At 49.6% G+C, this 21,452-nt stretch overlaps 10 protein-coding genes across 10 annotated transcripts; 5 read left to right on the top strand and 5 right to left on the bottom strand.

Moving 5' to 3' along the window:
• The first annotated feature begins 264 nt into the window (after positions 1–264).
• F9C07_2246189 (beta-xylosidase) lies at positions 265–3,167 on the top strand. Its single transcript, XM_071510036.1, has 3 exons — positions 265–690; positions 798–1,442; positions 2,127–3,167. Exons 1-3 carry the CDS (start codon positions 423–425, stop codon positions 3,071–3,073), a joined length of 1,860 nt encoding a protein of 619 aa, XP_071364653.1. The 5' UTR covers positions 265–422; the 3' UTR covers positions 3,074–3,167.
• Positions 3,168–3,517: 350 nt separating this feature from the next.
• F9C07_9199 (uncharacterized protein) lies at positions 3,518–4,324 on the top strand (the record flags this gene model as incomplete). Its single annotated transcript, XM_071511872.1, has 4 exons — positions 3,518–3,653; positions 3,712–3,765; positions 3,915–4,140; positions 4,189–4,324. The coding sequence occupies 4 exons, from the start codon at positions 3,518–3,520 to the stop codon at positions 4,322–4,324; spliced, it is 552 nt and encodes a 183-aa protein (XP_071364652.1).
• A 454-nt stretch (positions 4,325–4,778) lies between these two features.
• F9C07_2166274 (uncharacterized protein) lies at positions 4,779–6,771 on the bottom strand. The gene has a single exon (XM_041286620.2). It carries the CDS (start codon positions 6,569–6,571, stop codon positions 5,132–5,134), a length of 1,440 nt encoding a protein of 479 aa, XP_041148348.1. The 5' UTR covers positions 6,572–6,771; the 3' UTR covers positions 4,779–5,131.
• An 880-nt stretch (positions 6,772–7,651) lies between these two features.
• On the top strand, positions 7,652–9,782 carry F9C07_1718744 (putative efflux pump antibiotic resistance protein). The gene is made up of 4 exons (XM_041293444.2): positions 7,652–8,039; positions 8,122–8,501; positions 8,552–8,978; positions 9,052–9,782. Exons 1-4 carry the CDS (start codon positions 7,890–7,892, stop codon positions 9,685–9,687), a joined length of 1,593 nt encoding a protein of 530 aa, XP_041148347.1. The 5' UTR covers positions 7,652–7,889; the 3' UTR covers positions 9,688–9,782.
• Positions 9,782–10,896, bottom strand: ustS (glutathione S-transferase). Its single transcript, XM_041293433.2, has 2 exons — positions 10,705–10,896; positions 9,782–10,649 (listed from the first exon to the last, which is right to left on the bottom strand). The coding sequence occupies exons 1-2, from the start codon at positions 10,760–10,762 to the stop codon at positions 9,877–9,879; spliced, it is 831 nt and encodes a 276-aa protein (XP_041148346.1). The 5' UTR covers positions 10,763–10,896; the 3' UTR covers positions 9,782–9,876.
• A 135-nt stretch (positions 10,897–11,031) lies between these two features.
• On the top strand, positions 11,032–11,922 carry ustM (S-adenosyl-L-methionine-dependent methyltransferase; the record flags this gene model as incomplete). The annotated part of the gene is made up of 1 exon (XM_041286624.1): positions 11,032–11,922. The coding sequence occupies one exon, from the start codon at positions 11,032–11,034 to the stop codon at positions 11,920–11,922; it is 891 nt and encodes a 296-aa protein (XP_041148345.1).
• A 153-nt stretch (positions 11,923–12,075) lies between these two features.
• ustR (fungal-specific transcription factor domain-containing protein) lies at positions 12,076–14,381 on the bottom strand. The gene is made up of 3 exons (XM_041293432.2): positions 14,277–14,381; positions 13,222–14,196; positions 12,076–13,161 (listed from the first exon to the last, which is right to left on the bottom strand). The coding sequence occupies exons 2-3, from the start codon at positions 14,053–14,055 to the stop codon at positions 12,229–12,231; spliced, it is 1,767 nt and encodes a 588-aa protein (XP_041148344.1). The 5' UTR covers positions 14,056–14,196; positions 14,277–14,381; the 3' UTR covers positions 12,076–12,228.
• A 1,119-nt stretch (positions 14,382–15,500) lies between these two features.
• ustT (MFS multidrug transporter) lies at positions 15,501–18,140 on the top strand. The gene is made up of 5 exons (XM_041293443.2): positions 15,501–16,640; positions 16,697–16,810; positions 16,879–17,011; positions 17,079–17,505; positions 17,564–18,140. The coding sequence occupies exons 1-5, from the start codon at positions 16,247–16,249 to the stop codon at positions 18,035–18,037; spliced, it is 1,542 nt and encodes a 513-aa protein (XP_041148343.1). The 5' UTR covers positions 15,501–16,246; the 3' UTR covers positions 18,038–18,140.
• A 20-nt stretch (positions 18,141–18,160) lies between these two features.
• ustQ lies at positions 18,161–19,510 on the bottom strand (the record flags this gene model as incomplete). Its single annotated transcript, XM_071511871.1, has 5 exons — positions 18,161–18,384; positions 18,459–18,835; positions 18,910–19,006; positions 19,074–19,351; positions 19,410–19,510. 5 exons carry the CDS (start codon positions 19,508–19,510, stop codon positions 18,161–18,163), a joined length of 1,077 nt encoding a protein of 358 aa, XP_071364651.1.
• A 214-nt stretch (positions 19,511–19,724) lies between these two features.
• On the bottom strand, positions 19,725–21,374 carry ustF2 (FAD dependent oxidoreductase; the record flags this gene model as incomplete). The annotated part of the gene is made up of 5 exons (XM_071508753.1): positions 19,725–20,477; positions 20,528–20,674; positions 20,723–20,993; positions 21,061–21,183; positions 21,241–21,374. The coding sequence occupies 5 exons, from the start codon at positions 21,372–21,374 to the stop codon at positions 19,725–19,727; spliced, it is 1,428 nt and encodes a 475-aa protein (XP_071364650.1).
• Positions 21,375–21,452: the final 78 nt, after the last annotated feature.

Here is a 21,452-nt window from a genome sequence, read left to right as displayed (position 1 = left end):
ACATAATCACTGAACAACCTGGTGAGCCATGGAGTATTTGCGCCTCTATATCAGTAATGCCTTCCTCCCCGCTTCATATATGTCATTATTCATTGCTCTATTTCGGTATTACGGTAGGTATACCTTCCTATTTTCTGATCTAGATAGCTATGAGGGGATCGATGGCATCTGATTGGTGGATAATCACAAGTGAGAATGGGTTTAAGAGCACTCAAATACAATAAGCATTAACCAACATACCCGAGTCATGTCCAACCAGATCCCCGGGAGTATTGGCAGTTTAAACGATTCAGGCTAATGCCATCTTATCTAGACAACCTGTTTTTCACGTACTAATAAGGTTGAAAAGACCTTATCGATAAACCTCAACGACAGCCAAGCTAAGATTAAACACACTTGTTAATCCTTCATACCGGTGCAACATGTCCACCTTCACAAACCCCATCATCCCCGGTTTCTATTCCGATCCATCATGTATCCGCGTAGGGGATGTCTTCTACATGGCCAACTCCAGCTTCCAGTTCTTCCCCGGCATCCCCATTCACAAGTCCAAGGATTTGATCAACTGGGAACTGATAGGGAACGCTATCAATCGGCCCTCTCAAATCTCCCTCAATCAAGCAACAACAAAGATAACAACGCATCGCGCCGAGAATTATTCACGGGTGGCATACACGCCCCGACCATTCGGTACCATAATGGTGTATTCTACATTGTTTGCACAAACCTCACCGACACAGCCAATATGCCAAGTAATACGGACTTTCACTCGTCGAACTTCATTCTAACAGCCATAGACCTCTCGGATCCAAATTCCTATAGCAAGCTTATCTACTTCGATTTTCATGGTATAGACCTAAGTCTCTTCTTCGATAAGAACGGGAAGGTTTATGTCCAGGGGAGCTGGATCTATGGATATGATCAGAATCCAGCGACGGTGATACGGCAGGCGGAAATTGATGTTGCCACTGGACAACTTCTCACTGGGGCTAGGGATATCTGGTCTGGTGCAACAGGAAAGGTGCCCGAGGGTCCACACGTCTATTACAAGGATGGATGGTATTATCTGCTGATTGCGGAGGGTGGGACTCACGCTCGACATAAAATTACTATGGCTCGGTCACGAAGTATCTGGGGTCCATTTGAAAGCGATCTAGCGAACCCTGTGTTGACGGCTGAGGGGTCAAGTGGAGTTGTTCAGTGTGTGGGACATGGGGACCTCGTCTATGATAAGGATGGGCAATGGTGGTGTGTGATGCTCGCGAGGCGGGAGTATGGGAATTTTTATCCGCTGGGAAGGGAGACGTTCCTGACAAGTGTTGAGTGGGTTGATGGGGAATTTCCTGTATTCAAGGATGTGAAAATTAAGCAGAGGACCAAACGGCAAGTTGCGAGAAAGACTGACACAAAATGGCCAGTGGGCGTTCATCTGAAGTCGATCAGTAGCATAGGATGTAGACGACGTTCGGGAGACATCTCCAATAGCAAGAACGAGTACCCCTCATAACAGACTGCCATTGATGGAAATTCATCGACCAATGTTGTCCAATGGCGTTATAGAAGCACAATATGGCGGAGACATAAGAGTTGCGGCGACGACGTGGTTGGTGGAATAGAGTATTTGATTAGTCCGAAGCTCAATACCAAGCTATGTGGACATGCCCAAGTAAACACTACTTCTATGTTAAAGATCTCCTAGGGAACATGTTGATTAGGCAGAGGATAAATTGACAAAATCAAACGCTCAGAGTAACAGGCAAATCCGTCTAAACTCATCTTCGAAGGATTCAGCGATCATGTCGCTCCAACCAAGGACGAGGACGTCTAAAAAGGTGGGAACGTCGGCATCTTATAACGGGCAGATATATTGGAGATACACATCATTGTCATGGCTATTATTTCTTGGTTCTTTTGCATTGGGATCTGTGTCGTTTCCTTGGCCTGGGGGCAACCATCTGGAGGAGATTATTCCTTCCCAGAAGCATGTCAAGCCTTAACGCCAGAAAACCCCCTTGAAGGCTGTCCAAAGAACACAATCCTCGTCTCCGCTCCGAATGAAAAGGCACACATCCGCACTATCTAAGGCGCCATCGACTCCCTCCCACATGATGACACGAGCCACACAGTCCTCATCCTTTCGGGAACCTATACGGAACAACTGAATATCACCCAGCCGGGGCCCCTGACACTGCTCGGGGAATCGAATAGCCCGCACAATGCCTCAACGAACTCTGTTCACGTCCGCTGGGTTGCAGCCACCGAGCAAGGAATCTACACGGACAATGTCTACACCAGCGTTCTGATCGTTGCGCCGACCCTCAACGCAAGTCTGACAGGGTCCGGACCCGAGGGTCTCGCCGTCCCAGATGGAACACCTTTCGGGTGTAGCGACTTCCGGACCTACAATATTGATTTCCGGAACGTCTACGCCGAACAGTCGGCCGGTCCTGCAAATGCATTGAGCTTCTCCCGTGCCAACGGCGGGTTCTATTATTCCGGGTTCTACAGTTACCAGGATACGGTATATGTTGGAAAATTGGGGAATGCTTATTTCCACTCCAGCATCGTGGCCAAACAGACTGATTTCCTGTATGGGTTTGGCACTGCATGGTTGGAACTGTGTGACTTGGTGCTTCAGGGGTATGGAGGTGGGATCACGGCTTGGAAGGGGACGAACATGACGTATCCCAATAAGTTCGGGGTTTATGTGCATGCCTCTTCAATCAATGCTGCGAATGCTTCCGTTGTGGTAGAGCAGAAGGGACGGTGTGCCCTCGGTAGACCCTGGAATAGTGGACATCGGAGTATCTTTGCGGAGACTTACGAAGATGGTACGATTCAGGATAGTGGGTATGTGCTTTGGCAGGCGCCCATTACGGAGCAAACGCTCATGGGAGTGTATGAGAATATTGGGCCTGGATGGAATGTTGGAGCACGGCGGGAATACATTTATAGTGTGATATTAGACAAAGAAACGTGGGAAGAGTGTAACTCACCGGCAAAGGTGTTTCTAACTGAGGAGGGCACGCCGGGCAATGTTCAGTGGATTGATCAACGGATCCGGTGGTGGTAGTCTGGATCTCATATCAAGCGTCTACCATGTATACGGCACGGTATATGTTGTGTAAACTGGGGCCTTTCTGGAGATGGCAATTCACTAGCAAGCTTCTAAAGCCTTCTCATAAGCCTCTATACAGCACAATGCCTATTCGTACAGTACAAAGCTAAAACATTGTTTCAACAAGACGGGCTTGGCCTTGGCCGCCTTAGTCAATTGATCCGAGCCATGTGGGAAATGCTCGGTACTCCGTAGACGGGCAAGCTTAAAGACGACAACTGACTCATGCCTCAAAGGCGAGTCATGGTACGCTAATATGATGCGGGCTCTCTCGATGCCAGCTCTACCGTTTGGGTTAGCAACCACAATGTGAGCTTTTACAATGTCAACATTGAGAATACAACAGATGGCCAGTATGCCGCACGAGACACTCTATCATCGTTTGAATCTGAAAGATTAATGCTATATGACCTAGGCCGTTGCATATACCGGTATTGGATTGCACCAAGGTTTTTACGGCTGTGGTTTCAAATCTTATCAAGATACCCTATACGCCAAGTCGGGCATGCAATATTACTCGGTTGCTATATTAAAAGTGTGATAAATATCACTCATATTTAGAGTAAAGATGACTGACACTGGGAGCGTTGTAGGTGCGGTTGACTATATCTTCGGAGATGCTGCGGCTTGGTTTGGTGAATGTGTGTGTCCTTAGACAGCTCTGCCCAGTACATATTTCCATAAGTTAACTTTTCTGCTGTACTATAGGCACCATGACATCCTCAGGAGGAGGATACATCACCGCCAGTTCGCGAACCTACGGCACGGACCAAGCATAGTATGTTATTGATCACAGCGTGGTACGTTCAAAACAAATTCTTCGATAATAGGATACCTGTAGGACCATTACTCAAGAATTCTCAGATAACTGCGGCCGCCGGTGCCATCGTCGATGGGAAGGTGTTCCTAGGAAGACCATGGCGTCCCCTTGCCAGGGTGATCTACCAATACTCCACTTTAACTGGTGTCGTCCACCCCGAAGGCTGGGCACCAATGGCCGAAGGAGCTACACCGTATGTATTGTTCCTAGTGATAAATTGGGAAATGGTTGTTATTAACCTCTTGAGTAGGATTTTCATGGAGTATGAAAACACAGGCGCCGGGTCAAATACCTCTGTAAGACTCTATGAGACACCGGCATCTGCCGCTATGGCCAAATCACAGCTCTGGGGTGGTGACACGGGATGGTATGATAAAGCATACTGAGTGTCGTGATGCCCTCTCGAGATTCATTGAACATTATTGAGTCATTCGCTATAGATAGAAACATTCGGCGTATTACGTTAATCATGGCTATTACAAACGAACCTGCATTTGAACACTACGGTCTAGTTTCCCCACCCCTTTGTTACTGTGCCGGTTGCTTGAAACAATAGTTCAATATGTGACACGGTGAGACAGAATCATAGTTAAGGTAAGGAGATGGAGGATCATCAACACAATGTTTGCGTCCTACAACCCGGATTCGACTTCGCCCAATATATGTCCACCGCGATTTTTCTCCATCTTGTTACCTTTGATATTTAGCAATTCGCTTCTATCACAACTCATGTCCCGTCACGCTATGAGAAGTGATGGGGTATTCCATATATCACATAGGCTATAGAGGACTGACTGAGATAATAGTAGAAGTCTGTAACTGATAAGTGTTGAGTTACTACTTTAAAATACCAAAGTACAAATTAACATATAAGTTGTAGACCGTCTATTATTCCAGCAAGGAATCGATCGGCCTAATTAATATCGCATAAGATCGAGTACTATTGTAATTTTATTGCGACTATTTCCCTCAACGGGTTTGAATATACCTGCATATGAATATCGCCACGGCTACATCAAGTCAAACAGTGCACATGCAGTAATGATGAACTTCAACCGGGAAATGACTCTTAATATGTCAACTACCTCTCATCTTTCAAACGTCTCAACCGATCCAGGTCGATTTATCTGATACCACACCACTTGCTCTGACACTATGTAACTCTTCCTCCTTGACCTCCCGTTGAAGAAACGCTAAAAGATCATTTTCTGCTCATACTCCTCAGGCGACAAAGACAATAATTCCATATGCTCCTCCCGTGTGAGCTTCCTTGCACTATCTTGGTTGTTCTCTTCCACTGCAAGCATTGCAAGCCTTCTTGCAGCTTCGTGAATCCCAGCGCTCCGCCGAGTCTCAATAATAATATCGGCGGTTTGCGACTCAATGTACTGCCGAGGATCGGTCCAGAGAGTATAAAATAGCACACCAGGTTCTTGAATGCAGGAAGGCTTATCAAGGACCACAGTAAAGAAGTGATGAGGCAACGGACGAATAGAAAAGTCACGGTTAATCAGAGGCAGGGCCCTCATGGTGGTACCCGGCTCAAACTCATGGGAGGCACCGACATCAAACCCGTTGGGCGGAGCGGATAAAAGAGAAGACAAGGAGGAGGAGCCAGGAATCCGGAATTCAAAGTAAATTGTTTTGGACGCAGGAAGATGGGAGATGATACCAGCAGTGAATGTGCGTGCAACGGTCTCCAGGAGGGCGGTCTTGTCCTGTTCTATATCCGCGAGGAACTGGACGTAGATGACATATTGAAGGTCATATTCGCTATCCAAAGAGTAGTTTGTAACCGTGACTGTTTTGTGTTCAGGTCCCCAAGTAAGGTGGAGTACATTCAAGTCCACGGATTGGCCTTCTATCATTTGCCTTTGCTGCTCCAAAATCTGCTGGGTATGATGGAAAGTCAGAGTCTCGGACAGTGCGGGAGGGGGCGGTTCATGAAGTCCATAATCTATTTCCCCATAAACATATGTCGAATAGATTCCTGTCATGAGCTCTTTCAGGTCAGAGCCCATTTCGCTCTGATCGGCGGTAGTTTTCACGTTGATATCGCGAGTTTCGGGGTTGACTAAAATGCCCCACTCTGCAAAGGTTCGAAGATTAGTTGCTGGACTTCCGAGGCGTTTTATCATGTCCAGCTTCTTCACAGCGGATGGAAGACTCCGATCGAAGCTAATCCACAAGGGACCCGTTCCGTGGTCATTGTCTCGGAATGAACCCTGGAGGTAGCTCTTCGACGTGAGCAGGAAACAGAATCCTGACATGAACTGATCATCAAAGCCAGTACGCATCGTTGGAATCAAAGGGGCAAGAGACTCGTCGTATTCACCATGACGCTGTTCGGCTTGGAGACGCTTCCGATGAGCAACTTCACGACGCTGATGCTCCACGCAGGCCAGCCCATCCGGGGGGTTGTATGAGTAGATCTCCAAAAAGGGGCGCTGGCTGAGGTCAAAGCAAAGATATTCATACAGCTTGTTGAGCTCCTCTGGCTGGATGGGGGTCGTGCTGTATACTTGAAGTCGGTAAGCTTCACCGTCTTCCGGCCTATAGAACTGGCTTTCGTAGGCGGCCACCTTCCCCAGAATGACAGTGTTGCCTGCATGGTCGACATATTCCCGCTGCATCCATCATGTGGGTGGATCTGATGGATCCCGGGCAGTTTGAGCTGTTCTCGCCATGACGCTTAAGATAGAAGGCGATCAGGGGGGTTGGAGGTGGGGATGGGGCTATATCTGAATCGGTCTAGACCGCGGGAGCTAGGCCTTTTCACACATACTAACTTCTACTGAGGCTGAGTGAGGCTTATATCACATCACACCTTCCGTAATGATCCTGACTCCTGAGTATCTCATATTTCTGTACTTATACCAAAGCAACCAGTTTAAACACAAGGAGACCTACGTAGTGGGTACATTTACAATATAATCTAAATATAGATTACTGCGACATAGCTCTGTATCATATATATAATACAGTAATCGATCGTATCGCCCCGACCCGGGGTGGGTCGCTCTGCGGGGTTTCGGGTTCTACCCACAACCTCGGAGTCTTCTGTCCCTCAACCATGTTATACGTATTTAAGCATAAACCTAAACCCATGCGGGTTCGGGGCGGGTATGGGTTCCCATAGAAAACCCGACGCGTCAATAACTTAGCAAAGGTTAGGCCGTGTGGCTGATACAGGTGAGCTGTATTAAACCCTGGTAATAACGCAGTGAAACGTGTATATGTTTAACTGATTCAAGTGTTCTTGAGTCCGAGTCGCACTGTATCATTTTTTTAATTTGGACGGACCAGCCAATCAGGTTGTTGTAATTCGATGGGGAGACCTGGTTGCATGATATGTACGCCACTGAAGCTGATAGATCGATAGAACTAGCTTCATTGGAACTGGGGGTGCTGCCAGTCCACTGGGTTGCTGATATGCACGCATCAAGACTCCTGGATTGGTGCAGAGCAGAGTGCCAAAAAGCCAAGTATGGTTGATCACCCCAAAGATTGCCCTTTCCACGTCGCGAGTGCTTGTTTACTTTACAATATCACACTGACCAAGGTTACGTCACCAGCCAATGGGAAATGTATAATACGTAGACCCACCAGGTATTGTCGAATGATAACGCTTGAAGTAGATTACTGTTCGTACTGTACACAAAATAAAAGTACATTGCTTGCCTGTCCCCCTTGCATGGTTTCTCCTGTCTGTGTCTTTTTCTCCTGTTTTCTTTTTTCTTTTCTTTGTTTTTCCATAATAATTAACTTTTCGATCTCCTCTCCTTTCAAAAACTTCTGTTCGTCGTGTTCTGCAGACTTGGCTCGGTCATGAGTGTGGTGATATTGAATCCACCTCGAGCATCGCACACGACTTGCGTTGGCTTTTGATTCTTTGATTCGTTCAACCGGTAGATTCCTGTTGCAGGAACCAGTCTGACATCGAGCACTATCATGACGGCTTCGGAAACGACCCGACTCCTACCAGAGAATCCACCGGATCTCGTCTCTGCCACCAAGGGAACTGAGGACCCATCCAGGTCATCGCGGCCGCAATTACTTATCACGATCGGTCTGTGTCTTTCAATCTTCTGCGTATCCCTGGTGAGTCGCGTCGAGGGTCCTTGTTGGCCAACACATCGAGGGCAATGGACGGCTGATATGTTGATTCGCGTTTATCTTGCAGGACCAAACGGTTCTCGCGACTGCTATTCCTCGCATCACGGATGAATTCCAATCCTTGAAAAATGTCGGGTGGTACGGAAGTTCGTTTCTGTTCGTTTTCACAGCCACCCAGATGATGTGGGGAAAGTTGTATCAAGGATATACGACCAAACGGATGTTCCTTCTCGGCTTGGCTATCTTTGAGCTCGGGTCTCTTCTGTGCGGCATCGCACCGTCGTCTGCCACCTTGGTTGCGGGTCGCTCCATTGCCGGATTAGGGGCGGGGAGCATCAACTCTGGGGCTCTCTTCATCATCACCGATACGATCCCCTTGAATAAACGACCAGTGTACATGGGCTTTCTTGGCTGTGTTCATGCAGTGACGAAAGTGACGGGTCCTTTGTACGTTTCCATCGATGGTTATTAGAATAAGGCTAATTAAATACGCAAAGGCTGGGCGGACTACTGACCGACCATGCCTCGTGGCGATGGTGCTTCTATATAAACCTCCCCATGGGACTGGTCACCGCGATCGTGATATTATTCCTCGTGCCCACCAATCAACCAAAAATGGCGCATTCAAGCTTGAAGGATAAAATCAAGTCGATGGATCTGCCCGGCTCCCTACTTCTGATCTGCGGGACTGTCGCCCTTCTACTGGCTCTCCAATGGGGAGGATCAGAGTATGCCTGGGACGACTGGAGAATAAGAGGCCTGTTTATGCTGTCCGGAATCATGCTGGCCGCGTTTGCCGGTGTCCAGGTCTGGGCGGGGGACAAAGCCACGATTCCACTTCGTATCCTGTGCAATCGAGATATGCTGAGCATCACCTTGTGGGGAATCTTCAACGGCGGTGCTATGATCGTCTTTATTTACTACGTATGGATATCCTACGACCCCATCATGTGACAACGTCATATCTGTACATGGCTGACCCTGTACGTCTATCTAGCTCCCGATTTGGTATCAAGCCGTCGAGGGCTTTTCCGCAACCAAATCCGGTCTCATGACTCTGCCTACGCAGTTGGGCTTGGTGTTCTGTTCGCTCGCTGGAGGAATATTCGTCTCTCTTGTGGGATACTACACCCCCTTCCTAATCGCCTCGTCCGTGATTTCTACTCTGGGAGCCGCTCTACTCAGCACTTTACATCCCTCCTCCAATCTGATATCATCCCTGATATTCCAGGTACTGCTGAGCCTCGGGATCGGACTGGGATCGCAAAACTCGACTCTCGTCCCGCAGGTCGCTGTGCAAAAAGAAGATGTCGTGATCGCCATCTCGAGCCTGACATTTGTGCAAGCTCTCTCCAGCTCTGTTTCGCTAGTTATTGGGCAAAGTGTCTTTCACAACCGACTCGTCGAGAATCTGCGTGTTAGTGCTCCTTCTATCGACCCGTCTATGGTCGAGAAGGGCGTCACGATGCTTCGCGATACTATCCCGCCGGAGATGTTAGCGGATGTCCTTGGGGCGTTTAGCCGCGCCATTACAGACACGTTTCATGTTGCTGTGGTGATGTGCGCTTTTTCCCTGGTTGGGTCGGCTTCGCTGCGGTGGAAATCGATCCGCGAAAAGACGGTGGAGGAATAAAAGGCAAAGAGAGAACAGGAACATGATGCAGGGAGTGTGGTTTTATTATCTCGGGTATATTGGATGTTGATCAGGAGTAGTTATCTTTGTCCCCCACTGCTTGAATTTTGGAAAGATGTATTCATATCAAGGATTAATTATAATCAGAAGTGAACTACATATAGCGCCTGAGCTCTATTCATAATCGCGTTAATCTACAGTACTTAACTGAGGGACAGCCCATTCCTTCTCTTCCCCTTGCCCTTCCAACCACTGCACAGAAGCATGCCAAAGCGCCCTAAATTCCCCATTGCCCATATCCATAATCTCCCTCCAGAGCTCCATATCAAACCGATGACTCCACGACAGAAAAGTAACCAAAATGAAATCCGCATATCCCGGCTTCTCTCCCTCCAGAAATGGCCCACTCTTCTTCCCCTCGCCTCTCCCCCGAAGCATGGAAATGAAAACCTCCATATCCGCCTTCATCCCATCGACGATCGCCCGCACCCCTTCCTCCGTCTTGGGTCTCAGCTCCGACAGCGGCTTCCCGAAGATCTCCGTCCGAGTCCGCACGAAGTACTCCTTGCCCCGATCGTCCAACACCTCCTCCGCTTTGGGTAGAAGCAGATCGCACGTTTTTAGTGCAGCGGGAACCATGAGCTTGCCGATAGCCAGAGCAAGGGCATAGCTAGCCTCCCCAGACGGGAAGAGCGGAGGATCCGGATAGGTCTCATCGAGATGACATGCAATCGGGAGAGAATCCATCATGGCACCAGAGGGGCTCGACTTGACCGAGGAGGGGTGGCATATCGCTGGTAGAGTGTATTTAAATCGGCCTTGTTTGTGGGGAGGTACCGAGAGACTCTGAAGGAGAGGCGCGATGTCCGGATAGGAATGGAAGCTTTGCGTGTAGGGGATGCCTTTGTAGTTGAGGACCATGCGGATTTTCAAGACGTTTGAGGACCATGATTTGGATGTGCCTTTGCTTGGGTTAGTATTGAGGCCAACATTATATTTTTATATGACTATCCGTACCTGGTAGGGTAGAGAAGATATCGAAAAAGTGAAGGGGGCTTTCTTCTGTTTTTGTCATCGCGTGTGACTTGCTGCTACCGTATTATGTTCTTGGAAAATGAAATGTACTTCGTTTTCTTTTGCTTTCGTCAAGTTATCGTGGAAGTCTCTCCCTGACATTCATAAACTGCACGGAAAAAAGCGCGTATATAAAAAAGTATGTTAGGCGCGGACTTGTCGGTCCCACAGCGCCAACCACGCAACCAATATATATATATAGTCAGCAGCCACACTTCCCATCTACCAGAACAACCCAAGCAATAAACCACCTTAATTCCAAATACAACCATGGAAACAATTCTATCCAGCTGCCTCTACGACCCCAATCTCAAAACCAAATTCTATATCCCCCGCTTCACGCACCGTCTCCTAATCGCCCACGCCTGGGGAATCACCCCAGGGCAAAGGATCCTCGACATCGGCTGCGGTCAGGGAGAATCATGCCTCGTATTAGCCCACCTAGTCGGGCGCACCGGCCACATAACCGGGATCGACATCGCGCAGCCCGAATACGGCAGTCCCTACACGGTGAAAGAGTCGCACGACTACGTGAGGAAATCCGAGCTAGGATCACGGATTACATTCCTTCGCTCCGACACGCCGTCTTTCCTGCGCGATTTGCACCGGCCCGCGCGCGAGGTCTTCGACTCCGTCGCGCTCTTCCATAGTCTCTGGTATTTTCCGAATAGCCAGAGCGTGTATGATCTTTTCCGGACGTTGGCGGTCGATGCCCAGGCGCCAAGGGTGTATCTGTGCGAGTACTCGTATGAGATCTCGCTGGAGGAGCAGAATGTGCATGCTCTAGCGGCTCAGACGCAGAGGCTGTTCTATCGGTATCGACGGCCTCGTGCGCCTGGGGACCTAGAGCAGAATGTCCGTGCGGGACTTGACCAGGCGTCGATTTTGGAGGCGGCCCGGGGGGCTGGATATAGGGTGGTCAGGGATGGGAAAGTCACGCCTGACCCTAGCTTTCTCGAGGGCCACTTTGAGGTGCAGTATGTGGAGGGGGAGAAGTTCATGCGCCGAGTCAAGGAGGAGGCGCTTACGGAGGCGCAGGAGAGTGAGATCCTCGCTTCTCTGGCGCGTCTGCGGGAGGTCCATGAGGAATGGAAGCGGGCGGGGCATGAGACAGTGAGGAATTTGGATATTTGGTGGGCTGTGCTGGAGCTGGGCGCTTGATGCTACTTGTGTCTGGTTGGTTGTGGCTTTGGTGTGATTGAATTGGTGTCTGGGAGAATAGGGGGGTGTTTTATATCTGTTTATATTATAGTGCTTGAGCGTGTGATTCTACTAGGTAGATTCATTCGATCTACTTGTGTCGTTTATGTCATGCTGAAGGAATGAACATACACAGAGAAAGAGGGAGTGAGAAGGAAAAAGAAAGGAGGGAGAGGTTGTTCTCCAAACCAAACACCGTACTGTGGGGTGCTGTCGAAGAACATACCTTGCAAGATATCTAACTTTGCAGAAGAAAGTGGTGCGAGTTCATATGAACAGGATACTTAAATTTAGCTTTTCCATCACGACCTTCCAATTATAAGACGACGGACTCTGTTCTGGCACACGCTTATCGAAATTCTTCCAGCACTCTTCTACTACAGACTTAAGACAATGGAGATTGCTCGACGTCGATTGATTTTGAAAGTTCTCGGACATGATTTTCTGGAACAGCTCTCGCTGAGAACCCACGGCCATACTACCGCACACGCAGAATGGCCACGCCATGGTTTTGAAGTTGATCAAAGAGGGAGGCAGGAGCTGCCATGCAGCTAAGGATTTGTCAATACTCTGTCGGATCTCGGGCACGCTGGGCTGCGCGCCAGAGACAACGGTGTGGAGATGAACGAAACTTGCGTGAGCAAAGATGTATGTGTGGACCAGCCTGATCTGTTCGGGGCTCTGCGACGAGATCCCGGCCTCCTTCTGGCGGAGCACGGCCGGGGCTAGTCGCTTCATTCGGTCGCCGAGGATGGATTCGATGTGGTCGACTTTGGTGAGGAGTTCGCGGATGCTCAATTGGCCTTTAGCTTCCTGGTCCTTCTTCCAGCTGGCCAGCAGCATTGCCTCGAGAATGGGGACGAGCACCCAGCCCTCGCATCCCACGATGTCAGCGAAGAGCGGAATGAAGCTTTCATCCGCTAGGAGCTTTTGATAGGTTTTGGCCGCGGCTGGGATTGTTTGCTGCGCGGAGCAGTGGAGGATATCATTCCATATTAAGATGATGCTGAAGCATCGGAGAGCCTTGTATTCCATGGAACCCGCATGGTATAGGTCTGTGGTTAGTACAGAGGACGGTGGGGTGGTATTTGTGGATATAGAGCTGGAATCAAGGGCCGAGGTGTTGTCTAGGAGTTGTGCCAGTGATAGCGCTGCGGAACTGAGGTGCAGGTAGGAGGACTGCATGTTCTTACTTACCGCCTAGCTATTTCTGTTACCAAATATGTGCCAGAAGGAAAAGACGATGATGATCATTCTTACCTCCAGCATGGCAATCTGAACCCCGCAGATCACAGACTCCCCCACTACCCCCGTAGATATAGGTGACTGTGGCCGTGTGGCGGAGCTCACCAGCTCTTGGAAGCGAAACAGACTGCACGTTTTGTATCGTTCATATTCCTGTAGTAAGGCAGTCCGCCCTTGGCCGCCTTCCGGCATACTCATGAGTCGGTAGTGTGCACTCAGGCTCAGACTTGTATAATAGAAACTCGAGGACCGCTTGAGCACGCAAAGCAGCCACGACCGCTCCATCACCGAGGTTCCCTGGTACGAAGAGTGCTGCCTCGGAAACACTTCTACGACATAGTACATGATCAAGTCGATCTCCTTCTCTTCCAGCCCATCACCGAGAATGGACGGAAACTGCAGAGCACTGGGGGCATCCGAGGGGGGAGGTTGTACCTGAATGATATCCAGTGTCGGCTCCCAGAGCGAGGATCCCAGCTCCGGGATATCAAGCAGGTCGAGGCTGGAGGTCTCGAAGATGGACGAGTCCGAGGACCCGAGCCCCATTTGAATGGGCGAACCCATATCAGACGTGTTCATGTCGATCGAGGGCCGTCGGGGCTCACCATTTATGGAGTTTGTAGGGGTCGCGCGCGCACGCCGAGTTCGCGCTCTAGAAATCAATTGCAACCGCTGAGCTTCCTCCCGCTCCCTCTCCCCACGATCCTTCCACGATGGCTTTGGGCCATAGCCATGGCAGAAAACCCCGCGCGCCTCACAGTTCGAGCACGGCTGTCCGTCTTCATTACACTTCTTCCGCCGGAGCCGGCATGTCCAGCATCCCGTCTTACGCCGCTGGGCCCCTGACATTGACCGAACCTCCAGGGAAGACCCTCACGGGATATGGGATGATTCTCCCAGCCGAGCTATATAGTCCAAACTCTACAGATGAAGGAACGAGGCGGGCCCTCCCGGTTGGGTGTGGGAGGGGATGAATGAAAGTGGGGAGACCTAAGCGCGCATCCAAGCCCATCCGCAGGCAAGGTTTCAGGGGAGAACTAACGACAGAATAGGATCAAGGGAACACACACTCTGAGAGCATCCGCAGTGCAGATGGTGCAATCCGAGATTCTGTGCAGCGATATATACAAACAGCAGCTTGTGGTGGGCGAGTGGGGGAGCAGGTGCACGGGCCTATCTTGATTCTTTCTTGCATGGCGGGGCATGAAGGATGGATGGTTGACAATCATTGACAGCAAGATGATCGGCAAGATTAGATTCCCTCTATACTCGCCTTTTATCTGGTACGTAATCTTTTGCACGGAAGTACCCTTCAGATTTGGTTGGTACGGTGCAACTACGGAAGTCTTGCTTCTGGCGGTTGTTGTTAGTGGACAAAAATTAGACGATTGCCCCTGTCGTAGAGCTATGTGGTTTGATAGCTATTGAATCACATGGACAGCTACACTGTGATTGAAATAAATAAATAACTGAATGAATGAATGCATACACCAGATATCTGTATCCTGCAGGACTACGGGCGGGGTTGGTCCGAAGGTAAAGTCTAGACCATTGTTTATGCCTGAAGAACAAGATAACGGGGTGGTGGCGGGCTGAATCGGCAGGTTGCAGCTTCTGGTCGGCCCGCGAGCAAGAGAGCAAGAAAAGGGGAAAGAGAGAGTCCGTGTGCTTGTGTGGGTGGGTAGCCTTGCAGATTGCCTAGCGACGTGGATGGGAATTTGACCAGTCATTTACGAGATACATCAAGAAATATAGCTACCCACATGCACGTCGAGGGTTCTCATGTGGGGGATAACGCTTGATGACCATCTCGACCCTTGATCTCCCCGACTGGCCAGAGGACCGGATGTGCATCTGGATTAGATCCAATAGGAAGCCATCCTCAAATCTCCTCTTCAGGTGTTGGACTGTATCTGACATGGGTGATATGATGTACACGACTCACTAGCCGGTGTGTTATTTTCGTTGAGACCTTCGGGATGGCCCACTTGCCTGTGTTATTATATTCGTTCGGTCTCCCAGGGTGCTGTCAATGCTAGCCCTACTACACTTTGGGACATTGTACTTTTGTACCTCATAGATCATTTACCTCAGCGAGCTCAGGCGCTCCCACTGCATAACTAAGCTTGTGAATTGCTTAGTCAGTAACACCGCTCCTAGCAGTAGCGCCTAAGAGCTGACCAAACGTGTTTCTTAGTAGAGCTCAATCAAAATAGAGTCAAAATCCTAACTTGATATTAGTTTGATTTAAACACTCCATCGCCGCCCATTGCCCTTAGTCAGTATAATTCCTCATCTCGAGGGTCTGAGCTTGCTGATAACAGATCATCAACCTGCGCCTAAATACATCTTCCTATAGACGCCAGGTCGCGTTTCGCTGAACTCGGCGCCGGAATTCGGCCGAACACGATCGGAACGCTACTTTGCCGAGGTGGGATAAGATCGTCAACTAAAAGAATGCTACCGTGGTAGAGTGGGAAAAGATCGAGCTGCTATAATACGATCTGTTGGCGCCCTACCTCGGTATCACTCGTAGCGGGTGTGGCGGCCTATGGCTATGAGCATTACTTCCTCCGTACTCCATCGTAGTCTGTTCCTGTGGGTTTTTACCCCACTTAATCTACGATCCGCAATTTAATCAGGTGGGCTAGTCATATCACTGGCCTCCATCTGAGTCACTCCTACCCCTCATAAGAAGATTGGGATAGGAACTTAAGCCTTTCAATATGATCACTGGTATCACCCTTTCAGGTATATTATCCGATTAAGGCGATCTTCCTTACGTATGGAAGGGATAGATAGGTGTATATCGGAGATTCTTCATGGCGTTGGTTTCAAGTTAGGGTTGACTGACTGGTCAGGCGGGCGCAGCTGACTAGGGCATAATTTGAAGCATGATCCACTAGTAGGGAGTCTGACCGCTTGGTCATTTCTGTCAATATATCAGCTGCGCTTCCCTCTCTCAACGACTGTAAACATTTATTTATAAACAGCACCCCGAACCCGGGTTTTCGACGGTCGCCCGAAAGTTCCCACCGTCATGTCGGGCACCTCTCCACCCACACCGAAAGACCATATCACCATGGTGGACCACGATTATAGCGACTGCAGCGAAGATGTATCGTTAATCGGCGCCGATCGGGAGCATCGACGGTCATCCACCCCGGACGGACTATATCAACACAAAATCAACAGGCACTACAATCCGCTCTATATCGCGGTAGTCGCCAGCTTGACCTTCCTGATTACTGATATAGCCGGCCAAATCATCGTCGCACCCCGCCTGGCGATTTTCGAACACATCATCTGTAAGGCGTATTATACCCAGGTTTCGGGCGCTGCAGGCACAGGAATGGGAGATTGCAAGGTTGAGCCAGTGCAGAGTGAACTGGCTCTGATCAATGGTTGGCGGGAGATGTTTGATAATATTCCAGGTACTTCCTATACTCTGGGTGGGTATTCCTGTAGCCTGGCTCATTTGCCTCCATAGCCATCGCAGTTTCTATACCCTATGGAGTCGTCGCAGATCGGTTTGGGCGTAAAAAGGTCCTCTTAATTGCCATGGTCGGTTGTCTTCTGAGCGACATCTGGGTCGGGGTCGTGAGTAAGTTGATGGTTAAATTTAATCTCTTAGCCTGATTCCCTACCAGCCAAAAGACTAAGAGAACAAAGCCTGGTTCCCCGATACTTTCCCTCTCCGCGCTGTATGGTTCTCCGGTATCTGGCAACTGATCGGTGGCGGAGGAGCTTCCATATCCTCTATGGCATTTGCAATGATAGCCGATTCATGCCCTGCAGATTTGAGGTAAGAGGGTATATTGTATCTTCGATATGACCCTTTGATTTCTATTTCTCACTTGACATACTGTTAGAACTACGGCATTCTCCCAAGTCCATGCCGCCGTTCTCGTGGCCGAGTTAGTGTCCGTCCCCGCCGGTGCGGCTCTAGCAAACTTCAACCCCTGGATCCCCGTCTTCGGGGCTGCGATTTTCATGGTCCTAGGCATCTTGTTCGCCTACGTGGTGGTGCCAGATGTCCGGCCAGCGGGTTCCAAGCGCGAAGGAGGCAGCGATGGTGACTTCTTATCCTCTGCGCAGGAGTCGCATCCCACATGGCTCATGTCGATCCACCACCGTTGGCGCAAGATTGTGGACGAGTTCAGGAAGGATTCCTCTTGGATCCGAGATGTGAACGTTCTGCTGATCATGGCCTCCTTTTTCGTCTGTCAACTCGGGAGAATGATTTCTGGTATTACCCTGCAGTATGCTGCTGCCAAGTTTCACTGGAAATTTGACAAGGTCAGATTACGTCGATCAGGGAATAAAGTAGTCAACAATGCTGACCATCTGATTCAAGGCATCCTTACTAGTTTCTCTGCGGGCCGGAGTCAATCTATTCGTTCTAGCGGCCATCATTCCCGCCCTTTCGTACATCCTGGTGAAACGCTTCAAGCTCAACGACGTGGTGAAAGACAAACGAATCACCCAGATCAACGGCGTCTGCCTCATCATCGGATCTTTTGTGATGTTCCTCGCTGCTTCACCCGGCACTCTGGTCTTCGGGCAGACGGTCTTCGCCCTGGGATTTGCCTTTTCCGTCACGGCCAGGAGTTTCCTCACGGGCATGGTGGACCCAATGCACATTGGAACTGTCTTCACCGGAGTCACGACGATGTTGTACGGAGGTCTGGTAATTGGTAGTCCTATGCTGGCCAAGACGTTGCAGTGGGGATTACAGCTAGGTGGAATCTGGGTGGGATTGCCTTTTCTGCTGGCTGCTGTATTGTTCACGCTAGCGCTGGGTGCCATCTCTGCAGCAAGGTCGTATTGATATATATCAACTCTCCTCGTCTTCCTATCGCATGTTGGATATCTTAGATTTACGAAGTCACGACACATTAGACGTTTAGATACGATTTATTCATAGCATTATATTTATCAGGACTCGGGACCCCTAATACGTATAACATAAAAACCCCCCTTTGGTGTCCATCACGCGAGATACCGGGATATCCTCCGCAAACCCACCATACATGAGTATGTCATCCAGCGTCGCGTTCCCGGTCGAGTTGTACATGTGCTTTCCGTGATATTCCTTGAGTCTGAGGTCCGGGCTTTCCTGCTGCCAACGCCACCAAAGTCGGTCCAGTTGTGCATGGTGGACATAGAAAAGGGGATCTGATCTGTTAGCCCTTGTCCAAACACACACACACACACACACACACAAAGAGGGAGAGAGAGAGAGAGAATACCATTAGCAGCCGTCATGGCCAAAAAGTCCCCATTCACGCCCTGATGCAGCGGATTATGCAAATAAATCTCGACCTCCCTCACCAGTTCCACATACGATTGTTTGCGGAGGATACCACCAATCGACTCGGGCCGGTAGTACTCCCCTGATATACGACCGGCTTGGTCACCGTCGCGAAAGCCGCGCGCAATGCAATGTCGCACATAGGTATGGTTATATAATATGGGTTGCAGCCCAGCAAAGGGGCCATCGATCACGCAGCGTCCACCACCTACGACCTCCTGTCCGGTGCGGTCTCCGTCGCCGCCGAATCCGTCCACGCTGTTGAAGATAGAGGAGTTGGCTAAGTTCATCCAGTCCAGTGTCCAGTCCCAGTATCTATCTCGTTAGACGTGTAATCATAAAGATATGGGCACCAAGTGTGCTGCGAGTTGGATTGGAATTCAACATACGGAACCTGGCCGGTGAAGCCGCAGTGCTCTCGGAGGGCCTTCTCAAACACGACTAGCGTGTATCGATGCCAGGGTAGAAAGGAGGCCGAACGATGGCCTATTTCTATCAGTCAGCTATATTCTACCTTCTATGCAGAGTGACCATAAAGCTAGATGGCACGAACACCACGATCCAATCCCCCCATGCAAAATCGCAAAGTCGTCATATATCGTTCCATTCGGCTGCCACGTCGACGGAATACTTGCCAGACAGATGACTGCCTGTGTGAAGTTTTGCTTTTCGCTACTGGTAAGAGATCTCCATTCACGACGGACGGCAGGGTTCTTGCAGGGCGGAAATGTTGTCGTCGTTCCTGTTCCAGAGAGGAGGTGGACAAGAGAGACGGTCACTGTAATGAGACTTATGATGGTAAGTCCTGCATATACTGGCACAAAGCTAGCTCTGTTGGGTTAGATTAGCCATGGATCCATGTTATACGAAATGGTTGGAATATTCGTACTTGGGCTTGACAGTGGCATTTCCCCCCTCCTCGTCCGGTGAGCCTGCCACCGGCGAATACCGCCACTTGTTTAGTTTTTCCTGGAAATATTCCACGGCCATATGGAGATCTATGTATTATTTTATTTTGACATATGACTATTCCTATGTGGTTTGTGTACTTTATAAGCAAAGAGGTGCCGTGGGCAATTCGTTACTTTAACGAACCCTAGTGGAGAAACTGCCGCGGGGAAGGACTTTGGCGCCGAAGCAGGCGCCGCATGAAAATTAATATCTAGAAGAGCATATTCTATATCGATTCTCGTCGGCTACAGAACTACTTGTTAACTTGAGCCCTGTATTTCTGTCTCAGTGCCTCCTTTGCCTCGTACCATCTCGGGCTAAACCCTTTAATCGCGACAAGCTCCTGCGCTGCCCTGCTAGTATTCACCCACGTTAACAAATCATGCACGTAGTTTTCTTCTGTCCCCAGAATCGAATGGAACACCTTTCCAAGACCGACTCGTTCCACCTTGGCGTTGTATTCCGATCTCATTTCAGTCTCAGTTGGTAGCTGGACGGTACCGGAGAGTACCTGGGCAACAACAATGGCCTGGAAGTCGAAGATGGAAAATGTGAATGTGTAGTAAGGCAGTCCTACGAAGACAAGCGTGGGGTCGGGGATGTAGAATATATCCTGGTATAAGTTATGCACCTGCGTGCCGTCCGTGATGAGGATGTTTTCGTCTGCGTCTTGCAATGTTGTTTCATCACTGTGGTATTCTTCTAGATAGGGAAATGTGATATGATAGCCCGTACAGAGCATGATCATATGAATCCCGTGGAGATTCTGGCCGGACTCGAAATGGATTGTCAACGGTAGTGGCTCGTCATCTGATAATGGCTCGTCGCTGTGGCTTTGTATTTCGAAATGGGATATCTCGTGGACTCGGACCCCGTTCTCGGGGAGCATACTCTCAACGAGATCGAATTTACTGTTCCTCGTGCTCTGGTAAATGGTGTTGGCGAATGGACTGATATCGTTGGCGATGTCGATCGACGAGACTCCTCCACCGATCATAAGAATATTCTGTGTGTGTTGGCATGAGTCTAAATGGATTCCCGGGCAAGACCACGAACCTTGTTCCTGAAGTTTTCCGGCCGTCGATACTCCTTGGAATGCAAGATTCGAGACCCATACTTTCTCTTCGTGTCTGATAAGCCCGGAATATCTGGAACACGGGGCGCATGGTAGTGTCCAGACGCCACGATCACCACATCAAAAGGCTATCGATGGTTAGCTCTTGAGCCGGTAAGATCCCTACAGTGGCTTACAGATACTTGCTCGAACTCCGAAGTCTCAGATTGCAACCCCACCTGCGGAGTAGACCAGGTAATCTTCCATTCTGCGCCATCTTTCACAACCTTTTTTACTCGCGCTTCATACCGTGTCACATCATGCACCTTGGCCTCAATCGACATATCCTGAATAAACCGTTGGATTACATCATGTCTCACAGTATCTGGCGTTCCGTCTGGCCATGGCTTAAGCGACACCTCCAGTAGTGGCGTGGGGACATTGTTCTGGAGGTTATAATAGCACGGCCTGATTCACATTAAACCGATTTTCCGTGTTACCAAAGTAAGGGAGAGATAGAGAGAGATACACTCACCCAGGCGGGGCATGCTGTAGCATGAACCTGCTCGTTTCTTGTTCATTTGTTGCTGGCGGGTCGGCCTTTGAGGGCTTCATGGCCGGATACGATGGCTCGATCGGTGTTCGTTCATCGTATAACCTTGCCCAGGCATCAGCTTCTCGAGTAGCAAGTAGACCAGAAAAGGGAATAGCATACCAGACTCCACCGGGGGCCGCATTGCGTTCGAAAACGGTCACTTCAAGACCTGTCGCGAGGAGATGTCCGGCGGCCAGAACACCGCTAATGCCAGCACCAACCACGGCTACACGGGTGGTTTGAGGATTGGCCATTTACTCTGCGGTGTTTCAGTATCGGTATTAGGTATTCTGGTTTTATTCTTATGTTCACCTAAGCCTATAAAATATGAT

The sequence above is a fragment of the Aspergillus flavus genome, chromosome 5 (genome assembly GCF_009017415.1).
Source record: "Aspergillus flavus chromosome 5, complete sequence".
In the NCBI taxonomy this organism is placed as follows: Eukaryota; Fungi; Ascomycota; class Eurotiomycetes; order Eurotiales; family Aspergillaceae; genus Aspergillus; species Aspergillus flavus.
Note: the sequence above shows the minus strand (reverse complement) of the source record. Positions and strands in the feature narration are given on the sequence as shown.

What these genes read in the sequence shown, in the direction of transcription:
- F9C07_2246189 (XM_071510036.1), top strand. Translation starts at nt 423, where the DNA reads ATGTCCACCTTCACAAACCCCATCATCCCCGGTTTCTATTCCGATCCA. An exon ending in ATACACGCCCCGACCATTCG is followed by an intron (nt 691 to 797) that starts GTACCATAATGG and finishes TAACAGCCATAG; the next exon opens with ACCTCTCGGATCCAAATTCC. An exon ending in CGTTCATCTGAAGTCGATCA is followed by an intron (nt 1,443 to 2,126) that starts GTAGCATAGGAT and finishes CGAGCCACACAG; the next exon opens with TCCTCATCCTTTCGGGAACC.
- F9C07_2166274 (XM_041286620.2), bottom strand. Translation starts at nt 6,571, where the DNA reads ATGCAGCGGGAATATGTCGACCATGCAGGCAACACTGTCATTCTGGGG.
- F9C07_1718744 (XM_041293444.2), top strand. Translation starts at nt 7,890, where the DNA reads ATGACGGCTTCGGAAACGACCCGACTCCTACCAGAGAATCCACCGGAT. An exon ending in CAATCTTCTGCGTATCCCTG is followed by an intron (nt 8,040 to 8,121) that starts GTGAGTCGCGTC and finishes TTTATCTTGCAG; the next exon opens with GACCAAACGGTTCTCGCGAC. An exon ending in ACGAAAGTGACGGGTCCTTT is followed by an intron (nt 8,502 to 8,551) that starts GTACGTTTCCAT and finishes AAATACGCAAAG; the next exon opens with GCTGGGCGGACTACTGACCG.
- ustS (XM_041293433.2), bottom strand. Translation starts at nt 10,762, where the DNA reads ATGACAAAAACAGAAGAAAGCCCCCTTCACTTTTTCGATATCTTCTCT. An exon ending in TATCTTCTCTACCCTACCAG is followed by an intron (nt 10,650 to 10,704) that starts GTACGGATAGTC and finishes ACCCAAGCAAAG; the next exon opens with GCACATCCAAATCATGGTCC.
- ustR (XM_041293432.2), bottom strand. Translation starts at nt 14,055, where the DNA reads ATGTCAGGGGCCCAGCGGCGTAAGACGGGATGCTGGACATGCCGGCTC. An exon ending in TTCAGATTGCCATGCTGGAG is followed by an intron (nt 13,162 to 13,221) that starts GTAAGAATGATC and finishes AGAAATAGCTAG; the next exon opens with GCGGTAAGTAAGAACATGCA.
- ustT (XM_041293443.2), top strand. Translation starts at nt 16,247, where the DNA reads ATGTCGGGCACCTCTCCACCCACACCGAAAGACCATATCACCATGGTG. An exon ending in CATCTGGGTCGGGGTCGTGA is followed by an intron (nt 16,811 to 16,878) that starts GTAAGTTGATGG and finishes AAGAGAACAAAG; the next exon opens with CCTGGTTCCCCGATACTTTC. An exon ending in TCATGCCCTGCAGATTTGAG is followed by an intron (nt 17,012 to 17,078) that starts GTAAGAGGGTAT and finishes ACATACTGTTAG; the next exon opens with AACTACGGCATTCTCCCAAG.